The sequence below is a fragment of the Arachis hypogaea genome, chromosome 3, assembly GCF_003086295.3.
Source record: "Arachis hypogaea cultivar Tifrunner chromosome 3, arahy.Tifrunner.gnm2.J5K5, whole genome shotgun sequence".
Classification (NCBI taxonomy): Eukaryota; Viridiplantae; Streptophyta; class Magnoliopsida; order Fabales; family Fabaceae; genus Arachis; species Arachis hypogaea.
The window spans coordinates 34,538,767-34,550,852 of record NC_092038.1 but is presented as its reverse complement, the minus strand read 5'-3'; the positions used below and the strand labels follow the sequence as shown (position 1 = coordinate 34,550,852).

General features: G+C 33.2%; 1 protein-coding gene across 9 annotated transcripts; it reads right to left on the bottom strand.

The window, feature by feature from the left end:
* Positions 1 to 210: 210 nt before the first annotated feature.
* On the bottom strand, positions 211 to 7,925 carry LOC112790235 (putative E3 ubiquitin-protein ligase LIN-1). 9 transcript variants are annotated; one of them, XM_072232782.1, is made up of 14 exons: positions 7,803 to 7,925; positions 6,021 to 6,245; positions 5,830 to 5,915; positions 4,585 to 5,742; positions 4,351 to 4,495; positions 4,024 to 4,281; positions 3,612 to 3,918; positions 3,018 to 3,142; positions 2,824 to 2,940; positions 2,452 to 2,583; positions 2,245 to 2,367; positions 1,643 to 1,900; positions 1,318 to 1,563; positions 211 to 441 (listed from the first exon to the last, which is right to left on the bottom strand). In XM_072232782.1, the coding sequence occupies exons 2-14, from the start codon at positions 6,096 to 6,098 to the stop codon at positions 424 to 426; spliced, it is 3,051 nt and encodes a 1,016-aa protein (XP_072088883.1). In that variant the 5' UTR covers positions 6,099 to 6,245; positions 7,803 to 7,925; the 3' UTR covers positions 211 to 423. The 9 variants fall into 9 exon arrangements, with proteins under 9 accessions (XP_072088883.1, XP_025688323.1, XP_072088881.1 ...); XM_025832538.3 differs by lacking the exon at positions 7,803 to 7,925 and adding an exon at positions 6,592 to 7,676; XM_072232780.1 differs by lacking the exon at positions 7,803 to 7,925 and adding an exon at positions 6,592 to 7,676 and having other exon boundaries at positions 4,069 to 4,281.
* Between the last annotated feature and the right edge of the window lie 4,161 nt (positions 7,926 to 12,086).

The window sequence follows — 12,086 nt, the reverse complement described above, 5'->3', positions numbered from 1 at the left end:
TAAATGGATGAGATTTGTGATATATTGCATGAATGAATATACTAATAGAAGAGACCGTCTTGATAGCAGTAGATTTAGTTTATGTAATTCTAGTTAAGTTTTTATTAATTATTTTGTTGAAAAATATGAAATATTTTTAAAATTCTTAAGGCACAGTTACAAATTTTTAAATGATAAGAATTTAATTAAAATTTAATAAAATTATAAAAATTAATAGAATAATTAAATTTACTAACAATAATAAATGAAAATTTTGTAACAGATTATCTCTCAATATTGAAATCTATGTACAATGGAATTGTATACATAGATACCTATGAGCTATATATATGCAGCTTACAATGAATCCGAAAAAAATGAAAGCATTTATACGGTTATAAGTTCATCTTTGCCTTTCTGTACCATTATTTTGAGCATTCTCTTTTAATTTACTCTCCATGCCTGCAATTACCAGAGATTAAGTTCTTGTAAATACAGAGCTCTCGATTACAGTTTCAGTTATATTGGGTTTGGAAGATAGTACAAATATTACTGGCCATGGTTATGCTGGCAAAAATAAATATAATTAGGGTCCTATTATTGTTAATATATGTTCTAAAAATATATTTTAAGAATAGCATAACAAAAATATTTTACTATTTTATTGAAAGATATCCTTTTTGAGTTAATATCCAAATTTGTGTATAAAAGATAATTTGTTTCTCGAGTTGGTTTTCGAAAAATTTTGTTAGTTCTATTAATCTCTAAAACATACAATGTAAGTTAAATCAATCATTCTGCATAATTACAGATCACGTTAAGTGTCACGTGACATGATAACATTTAACATGACACGTTATCATCTAATTGACCGAATGATCAATTTAATTTATAGTTGTATTTTTTATGGACTAATGTGATTAGCAAAATTTTTTGAGGACGATCAATTTAGAGAATGGATTATCTTTAAAGACGAATTAGAAAATTAACATATCCTCTTTATATTTATATATTTCCAAACGTATTGAATATATAAAGGATTCTATATTCTATATTAGAAAGGATTCTATATTCTACTGCTGAAATTTAAACCCTAGCAGCTTGATGAGAGGCCTACAAATCCCCAATCCTCAGCTGCAAAGATAGCTAAATTCTAATTTTTCCAACTTTGGACGATAAATTCTTTTGGTTCTGGACATTTTGGATAGGGTCTAACAAGCCCTACTTCAAAGTGAGACATGGGTAAATATATAATCAATATAAGATTGATGTTAGTAATACCAAAAAAAAAAAGATTAACACTAATGCAAGAGGCTTCTTTATTGAAGAAAAACTTACCTGAATTTGGCCATCAGAAGTTCCAATTACCAAAATTTCTTCATTCCTGTCTAGAGACATGCAAAGAACCCTACTGTTTGTGGCCGTTTGTAATGTGTCAAGTTTGTTGTGTTTCGTCTTATCCCAGATTTCCACAGCTACTCCCTTGCCCCCCAAGTAAATTAATTCTGAGCTCACAGCCATAGCCCGCACTTCCAATCCGGTTTGCAGAGATCCCACCAATCTATAACTAGAATTGTCCCACATCTAGACATAGGGAATTTATATAAATCAATTATTACTTGTTTTTAGCCTCATATGTCTCAGTCATATGCTTATGAGTTACCTTTATAACAGATCCATCTAAGGAAGACCCAGCTGCATATATAAGTTCACCATGAAGTTGCAGTGCATGAATAGGATAGGCTTTGCCAAGTAGTTTTTTAGAACCACTTTGAATAGTACTGACGTTTCCGGTGTCCAGATTTATCTCCTGAACACTGCTATCGTGGCAGCCGCAGTATAATCGCCCATGAACATGAGCCAAGCACTTAACGTATTTATTAGAATTTAACACTTTTGATTCTCCATTCCATGATTGAACCTGAAGATAGAGCAAAGGGATTTCACTACGTAACGATGTTGCTTCTTTTAATTAAAAATTTATTAAGGGTGAAGAAGAAACAGAATCTGTTCCAAGAATTAAAAGAAAATTCAGGTGGGGAGAGAATAAAAGAAATGGAACAATATGCAACTCAGAGCAATATTTCAGCAGAATAAGGATCCAGCTCCATGATAATGATAATTTACTTTCTGAACCTACTAGGTGTTGACTAATTAGATTCAAGTTAGGTCAACATAGTGTATGGATAAAGGAAATCAGTACTGTGTTTGAATCCTCTTCCCACAATTTAAAGAAGATTTTTTACTGATAATTTCATCGAGTACCTTGACACCAGCGCCCTGTGCAGTGAAACAAGATATGCTGTCAGTTACAATTAAATTATGAATCTGCTCCTTCATATCATGAACCTGTACACAATGTATTGCTGCCTTTCCAACAGACCAAACCTGTACTTCAAAGAAACAAAACCTTTGTTAGCAAACTACCTGACCAAATAAATATTGGAATTATAGTAACTGCAGAAATTTTACCTTTGCAGTTCGATCAAGTGAACCGCTGTATAGTCTGTCACCAGATTCTGAAATCACCAAACTTGTTACAGGCTTAAGATGTTCTTGGATCTCTTGCAAGAGATGGAATGAAGTATCCTTTACCATCCAAACCTTCATAGATTACAAAACAATATCCACTAAGCTCATATGATGGTACAGTTATCAGATGCAGTCAAGACCTCAAACACTCTCTACCCAAATTTTCAAAAAAATGGTAGAAAACATGCCAAAGAAATCCACTCCTTTTATGACATATGTCTATAATATTTATTTGCATGGATTTTGGAACTGCCTGATCACAGTTCCCCCTCTAAGGGAATTGCACAATTTGACAGTACTAACTATAATTACCTTAATAGTTCCATCAGAGTGGCCCGAAAATAATTTATTCCTGAAAAAAATGAGAGACAGCACTTCCCCATTCTCACTGCAATCTACTCGAATCAGCTCTTTATGTATCCATATGTCCTGTTCAATCAAGAATTTTAGGTCTGTCATCCACGGTGCCTATACTAGAGAATGGTTTGAGAATGCAACTAACTTACACTTTTAGATTCATTCTCTTCAACCAGAACTTTAAGAATTTCAGATGTCAATGGAGAGATTCTCTTAAGCTCTCTCAAACCTTTTAAGATATCCTTAGTGTAGGAAGTTAGATCGTGAAAGCCATCTGAATACACATTAATAAGATCGTTCACCATATGTAACAATGAGTCAATGACATCAAGATATGGGAACTAATAAACCAACTGAAGGCTCATAAATTTAATGTAGACAAGCTCTAATTCCATTCAGGTTTACTCAAGGCAAAAGCTGGAAACTTTGTGTTATTCCTTCTTGGACAAACATTGGATTGTCATCATCAAGTCTCATATTCATTCATTCCATTATTGATGTTAGAATTCATGATAATAACTCAAGAAGAAATATCAAATGTTGTTCTCAGGTGTATATTATGAATGTTGAATGGACAATTAGGATTGTCTATTTATAGGCTAATAATACAAACTAATCATAATGACAAAATCAACCTAACTTCAATATGAGATATACCTAGATATTATATTATCCTAAATATATTCTAATAATGGAAATGATGGTTGCGATAAATATAAATGGCAGTGGTTTGTGAAACTAACCAGGGAAATGGAGAAAACTATTTAGAGCAATCATAGAAAGGACTCTATCATGAATGTCCTTAGCAGAATTTAGTTTTGTTATGAACTGTTTCAGCAAGCAGACACGCGCTGCTCCTTGTACCCCTGTGTCCGGTAGAATGGTCAACATGTATACGAGCCACGTAGCTGATATAAAGCATGCTGACCGTAGTTCTGGATTTCGGCTATTTATGCCATCTGCTAAAGCCTCGAAAACTATACCAAACTCGTGGCTGACTAGAACAGATGCAATTTTTCTTTCCCAATCATCCGCTGCTTTCTCTTCTTCCTGTTTTTCCCAATTAATTAAGAAAAAAGAAAAGATTCTATGGCAATCAGAAAGAATGTTTGGCAGGCCGAAAGCAGAAACCCAAAATATTTCAAATAACATTACAGGAGTTATTTCAGTTTCTGGGTAGAAGCTGTTGATCTGGAGCACCTGTTCAAGATATCCAGGACTTCTGTCAACACCTGCACGTTTAAGAAGGACTTCTCTGGTAAGAGACTTTCCAGAGAAGTCAAACCTCCCTTGAAGTGACATGATTGTATGAGCAGCTGCTAATTGAGCAGCAGGGAAATCTGTGTTTCTCAGGCATGAAATGAGAGTATCTATTGCCTCTTCACGGTATATGCTCATCTTTCTTGGCTCTACCTACAAATTGCGTGATGAATGATAACTCTATTACCAAAAGAACAGCATTTTAGCATTCATGATTCATACCAGAAGATCAAGTTGGAGTAAAAGGCCGGCCATGACAGGACATTGGTCTTGAAGGCCTGTCTGCAGACAAATGAGCAGTGTATGCATTGTACTAAAAGGTCCTTCTTCCTTTATAAAGCGGAGGATTTGTTCATTCAATGTCCTCCTGGTGAGAACCAAATAGCAAGTGGTTAGACATCAACCAAAAAGTAGGTTGGTTTGATTATTGTAAATATAAATATATAGGAGATATACCTATTTAACTTTATTAATTCAGAGAAAAATTGGACAATTTTTAAACACTCTACATCAGTTGCACCAGTGAAACTTTCCAAAATAGGAGACAAGTCTGCCTTTTCAGCAATGGTGTTCCGGCAAGTCCCATCCTCTTGCATGCATCTTAATAAGATCTCCACTGCAGCAATCCTCTCCTCTGCCCACTCAGCTTCTAAACTGGCGACAATATTTCCGATTGCTTTTTCAGAGAAAACACACTTGGCAGCTGACAACGCAATTCTTTCTTCACTACTTCCAATAACCTGTGCGAATAAAAGCAAGGCAGCTGTTTTGGGCTTCAGACACATTGGAACCAAGTTTTCCTCTTCCTTATTGAATGCTGCTAGGAGAGATTCTGGTGTGGCCATCTCAGCAAGACTTGTAGTGGAAGGTTTTAGCAGATACAGCAGCACAACAGCTTCTGTCAACCCTTTCTTGAAAAGTGCCATGATACATTCTACGTCAGTGTCCACACGCGTAAGCGTCTGAATAACAGAGTGGTCTCTAGAACCGGTTTCGGCCAGAAGGAACACTGCTGCTCGTAGCACCCGGGGCTGAACAGAATTGAAAAGGATCTCCATAAACCCATTAATTATTGGAGGTTTTGATAGCATGCTATGGATATCCACTCCTAAATTCACTTCTCTCCAAAGCTTCTCAATATGAAGCACAGCCATTTCAGATTCTTCAAGAATATCTGACATATAGAGATTATTGATTGCATGGCGCAACTCACTAATGATCCCATCCACCGTGGCTTGTTTTACGACATCTTTAGGCAGAGTTGAAACCTTTATTGTCTTCGTTACTGCCTTGCTTTCTTCATATGGACTCTCACATGGCGGTGGAACTGAATTAGGGTTGTGTTCTTTCCAGCTTGCAATTAGTCGTTTGAGCACATAGTTTGTCTTAGGTAACTGCGTGTTTTGCAGCTTCTGGCGAGTGATTGGACAAGTTGAGTTGCCAGTTTTGAACCATTCCTCGATAGCTTTACGTTCGTATGTTTGTCCTGTCTCAAGAGTCACAGGATCATCAAATATGTTACTAGTTATCGGACAGACAAAGTCCTTAGGAGGCATATTTTTTGCAGTTCCAGGCGGCGGATTATCATACTCTGCCATATGATACTCTGGGGAGCTAGAAGCAGGGAAAATCCAAGTTTAAGAAAATGCAGCAGACAACAAAGCAATGATGAATGGTTTTTACATTTTAAAGATAACATACCCTCTGAATTCTTTCAAGTTAGGTTGCATTTGTTCATGGGACTGGCTTTGTCGAGGCTCCAACAATGCCACATTTTTGTCGTCATCCTACAGGACAAAACCTTTTCACTAAACACATAGATAAATAAAACGACAAAGCATAGAAAATTCAGTCATCCCCCCCCCCCCTCTTCTCTTGATAGCATCAATTACCTCACTTTCTGCTTCGGAATCCGAAGAAGAAGACAGATTCCCATCCAAAGAAGGTCTATTTTCACTTGTTGATTTCATATAGACTGGTGCTGAATCTTTCGAAGATTTTTGGCGTTTGAGGATTCTGGGAGAGACTCTTTGAGGATAATAATTTATATGTGAAGATTTGCTGCTGGAGGTGCTGCTCAAGAATTCAATAGATGTCTCCCTTTCGGACCATATTGGCTGCAGGAGGAAAAAAATTACAATTGTTCATGACTTCGATCTTAATTACACACGGGTCAAGAAAATAAATAATAATAAAAAATTGACCCAATCGTTAATGATATATCTAGTTGCTTTTCTGGAAGAAAATAAAGGAAGATTTCAGGTCAACGTGTTAACGAGCTCGAGGAAATTTTTGGGTAGAAACAACACAATTTGGAAAATGAGCGTCCGAGCAAACATGCAAAATCTTTTTCCCGAAAAATGTAAGTTCAGAAAGGAAGCGCGAAAATATGAACTGTTTTAGGTACAGAAAAAAAAAAATTAAGCGAGCGAAGCAGAGAGTATACGGTAAATACAACATTACATTATACCGTCCATTCTCCAACACAGACATTTGGGATTCTTGAATCTCCTCTTTGTTCTTCCCTCCGTCAACATCTTCCGTGCTCTTCAGAGTCAACAGCGGTGGACTAATCGACGCTTCACTGCTTTTACTGGTCAAAACCTCCTTGAAATACACAGCAACAACCCTGCAATTTTGGTCGATAGCCTCCTGGTACTCTCTCTCCAACTCCCTCAGCTTCGAAGCCTGATCCTCACTCATCCTCGACAACAATTTGGTGCACGGCAGCACCACTGACCCCTCCGTAATTGAATAATCACTCGCATCACTGCTCGATTCGGACAAAATCCGCGTTCTGTGCTCATCGAACCACCGGAAAACAGGGAGCAGGTGGAGGGAGAAGAGGTGATCGTAGAGAACCGGAGCGATTTCGGATCTGACCAGGGATGGATTGGAGTGGAAGATTTGGAGGAGGAGTACGGCGGAATCCACGTGGCGGTTCCAGAGGAATAGGAGGAGAGAGAGGAGGAAGGAGGAGAGGGGGAGTTTGGAGAGAGGGAGGAGGAGCTTCTCGGCGAGGGTGAGGGAAGAGGTTCGGATGGAGGTGCTGGAGGAGGAGATGGCGTTTTCAATGGTGTCGGAGGCGAGGCTGAGCTGTCTGAGGGTTGTTTGGCTGCAGAGTGATGTGGTCTCGCGGTGGAGGGTCGCGGCGAGATGTCGCCGGAGCTCCGATTGAGAAAGGACGCCGGAAATGAAGTCGGAGGTGTGGCGGAGAATATGAGACGAGGAAGTGGTGGTGGTTGTGGTGGTCATGGCGGTGGACAATGGTTTTCGAGAGCGACTAAGTGAGAAGCGGTCAGTTAGTTGGGTTTATGAAGTTAACGGAAAAACATCAACCGGTTCTATTTGCGGCGGCGAAAAAGTCTTGGACGGCATTTCGGGGAATGGCCGAATTACTCTTGTTTATAAAAGAACATTTCGATTTGGAATGATCAGATTTTAATATATTATTATTGCACACTTTGTTAATACAAAACCCTTATTAAATCAGAGTAGGAAAAATCTTAGTGACATCGACAGTGTAAAAATTGCAAAGAATTGCTTCATGATTCATTAGTATGTAATTGATTCCTGCTACATGGTTAAATAATTGTTATACGAAGATAATAATTAAAACTTTTTAAATAATTAAAATATTTTATAAATTATTTAATAATACGTTTTGATCTTACCGCAGAATAGATTGGCTTCAACCATCTGATGTTTGCTAAGCTATATATTCGGAGGCTGAATCATCAAATTCTTGAGTCCGAACTTTTTTCTTGTACCGTGGTATGAGAGCACGAGCAATAAAGAGGAGGAGAAGTGTACTTGTAAAATTACTCAAATGCTTAAGTCAGTATTTTATCTAATTCAAACTTGGTAGAAAAGAAATGTTTTACTTTTTTTTATATGATAAATTCTTCATCCGTTGCATCTTTGGCAATAAATCGTCGGTTTCTGAAATAATTGATAGTGTAACCGACTTTATTATATCGTTTGGGATGTCGATTATGATAGGAGTATTGATGTCACCGAGCTATGGCTCATAAAATTTGAACAGTAACGGATAATAACGAACTATAACACATTAATAACGATTATGAGACCGAATTATAATTCGTATTAATGACGATCATATCACGTTTATATTTTAATCACCAGTCTATTATTATATAAAAAGTTATTCTAAATAAGTAAATATCTTTGTACAAGTAAATAAATAATCTATCTATTAAATAAACAATTTTTATTGTTATAAAGAGGGATGAAAGAAATATGTTTATATTATGTATTTTTAATAAAGATGTTGTTTCTTCAATTTAATTACAGTCAAAATAGCAATGACACATGGTGAAACGACAGGGACAATTGAGCATGCATTTGAATTTGAACCGTAGTTGTGCCCAATGTCATTCATATAAATTGGACGTTATAGTAACATGCATGCCAACGAACAAATGCCGGGGGATTAAACTAATCAAACTAACATTTCACAGCTGTATAAACCGGAAGGGAGAGTAAGGCCAAAGAGTGAGGACATTTTGGTAACTCCATCGACTTTGAAATTTCGCGGCAAAAGAAGAACGAGCGGGACCCATTAGCCGGCCAGCCGGCTTGGTTTGACCGTTATTCCAATTTTCAACGTACACGGGACTCACAGAAAACATGGACAATATATTTTTAAAAAATATTTGAAAGTAGAGATATAAATATTAAGAGTAGTGCTAGGGAGCCGCTAAACGTACAATGTGTATAAGGATAATAAACATCTCATGTTATACAAAACTAATTTTAGGTTCACCAAAGTTTGAACTCTTGACTTTCCCGGACTTAGAACTCTAATACCATATCCTAAAACCACTCATCCCAAAAGCGTAACCTGATAGGACAATGTAACACTAATAATCATATCTCTAATACTTTCTAAACCTTCATTGTACACATTGTACGCTTAGGTCATTGGCTTCCTATACTTTCTCAAATATTAAACATATTATCTTTGAGAAAATTTTTAATAATTTTGTGTTCATTTTTTTATAGAGAACAATGATGAATATCAGATTTAAAAAAGGAATACGAATTTTTTTTATAAATTTTTTTCTTTTGTCTATAGATATTTTTTATTATTCTATCGTTATCCCTGCTTTATTCTCAGAAATATACTTTTTTTATATTCTTTCTTTATTTTTATATTTTTTTTTAGGTATTCTTTTTTTTTATAGAATTTTTTATTGGGTTGGACAATTCATTCCTTCTTATCGTTCTTACTTCAATATCATTATAACATTGTATTATATTATTTTATTTATAATAAAAATAATAACAAAAATAATTAATCTTAAAAATTTTTAAAGATAAAAATTATCAAAAATAAAATTAATCTTTTAAAATACTAAAAAATAATTTATACGTTGTAATTAATTTTATATAATTTTAAAAAAAATCAGTTTTTTGAAAAGAAAAATCAATTTTTAGATTAAAAAATTCATTTTTTAAATAAAAATAGAGTCTTTTTTAAAATTGGTTTTTTATTTAAAATTAATTTAACTTATTAACTTAAACGAAATTTTTTATTAATCGAACTCATATTTATTTATTTTTAATATTAACCATATATAGATTCCTACATATTAATAATAAATTTAAAAATAAAATAATTATATTTATAAATTTTATTTTAATATAAATATTATTATATAATTTTTTATTAAAATTTTTTGTCACTTCAAACATCTTTTTTCAAGTTTTACTCTCATTTTCTATTAAATTAGTTTGTACTTGATACATACAGAAAATTTGAAATCATATGGCTATTTTAGTCATTTCATATAATATTTTAGTCTTATCCATGCGTATCCAAATATAATATTGGACATTACATTAGTGTCTTATACATCGTATCCAAACACAATACATAAACAATAATTTTTAATATCTCCATCCTATTGTCTCTGTCTCAGTGTCATATTCTGTTCTGTCTTTAAAAACAAACGCTACCTATATGCTCTGCATCCGGATCCCTTTGTCAAAAAATTAAATAAAACGAGTTAATATTTAATTTAGTTGTTAAACATGTGAATCTCAATTTATTTTTTAAAGTTTTAATTACTTCTATTTAGTTCCCAAATTTTATAAACGTATCTTATATTAGTCTCTGAGACGATTTTTAGTTCAAAAATATTAATGGAGTGTTGAAATGGACAATCAAATACCACATTAAAACATATAAAATGATATAGTTTTGGTTTTAGCATTTAAATAGCTCAAAAATGATGTCGCATCACTTGTTTTGTTAGGTAAAATTTTAATAAACACCAATTATGATGTTACTTTTTGAGTTATTTAAGTGTCAAAACAAAAATTGAGTCATGTTCGCAGAATTTGGGGACTAAATAAGAGCAATTAAAACTTTAGGAACTAAATTGAGACTCATGAAAATTTAGTATTATCTCCATACTATGCAGGATTTTCATCTTGATGTCGCAACAAATTCAATGTTAAGCGAAGTTGACACAAATTCTTTAGAAAAATTCTTAAATAGCCTTTGACAATTATCTCAAAAGACAACGAAATTTTTAGTATAAAAAATATTTTTTTGATTCTTAATTTTTATTTTTATGAGATTGATTAGTTTTTTTTGTCAATATAATAAGTTTACATGACATGTTAAACTATTGATTTATTCATCAAGAATCAACTAGAATTAACAATTTTTTTAATTAGAAGTCTTGTTATTTTTTAAAGATAATTATCAAGATCGTTTAATTTTTATTTTATTATTTTTTTAAATAAATTAACAAAATTTACCATATAAAACTAAAAAATATTAATACTTTTTAAATTATTTTTATTTATAAAAATTAAATAAAAAATATATTAGTAATTAATGTATTACACAAGTATGTTTTTAAAAAAATTATTGAAAAAAGTATTAACTAATTTTATAAAATTAAATACCAAAAATAAAAAATAATTTTTTAAAAATTTCGTAATTCTTTAAAAAAATAATCAGAAATTGAGTTGGATATTCACCCATAAATTAAAACATATATAAGAGGTACTATTACAACAGCCAAGAACAAAGCTAGCCAGCAGCAAGTAAATGAGTAAAAGAAAAGAGATATAACATTCACATTCCACAAAAAGATTCAAATAAAAAATGGATGAAGGTCCGTCGTGGAAATGACACGGCATGACTTATGTGGTTGTGGATGTGATTCTGATAATTAGATAGTTGTAAAAAAATGTTATAAAAAGTGCTACTAATAAGGACAAACTATTATGAGATGCTTGTAAACAACATTACAAATTTACAATTCTTGAGGCACTGTCGTTGGAGATGGAAAGACTTTATTGGTGTAATGCCTGTCTCGTTAAAAGTTAAAACAAAGTTCAGTATTCATCCATGCATGATTTCTTAGACCAACTTAGGAGTTTGGAACTTCAGTTGATTAATTAGTCCAGCAAAAGCTTGGGTTTCTCATGTTATTTCCTCCGCTCTATGTGCATCCTCATAAGAAATGGAGTTTGGAAAAGTATTTTCAACTCTGAATACAGATGAATTTTTTATCTGTAAATCCGCCAATAAGATAAAACAACATTTTTTTAGATTTTTTCATTACAAAATAAGCCTGATTTCATACAAAATAAATATAAATTTAAACAAGTTCACCGTATTATCAAACTAAAAGAAAAGTACTATAAATAAACAAGTCAATATAATTCAAAACATAAATAAAGTGAATTGATACATCAACTATAATAATAAGTAACAACCATATATCAAACAAAGTGTATTAAGTAAATTAAAAGTTGTTAATGGATATCCAAAGAACTCTAAATGATTTTTTTTCTACTAGTACATTAAAAGACCTATGCTGCAAGCAATTCCTATTCAATTTGCTAACTCATTTGAACATTTTTTGCTACTCTAATATTTAACTTGTAACAGAGGATTTATTAGATGAAGTTGG

Excerpts from the sequence above, each read along its gene's own strand:
- LOC112790235 (XM_029297006.2), bottom strand. The coding sequence starts at position 7,383 with ATGACCACCACAACCACCACCACTTCCTCGTCTCATATTCTCCGCCAC. Across the intron at positions 4,496-4,584 it reads GAATTAATAAAGTTAAATAG|GAGGACATTGAATGAACAAA; the intron begins GTATATCTCCTA and ends GGTTCTCACCAG. Across the intron at positions 2,941-3,017 it reads AAGAGAATGAATCTAAAAGT|GACATATGGATACATAAAGA; the intron begins GTAAGTTAGTTG and ends TTGATTGAACAG.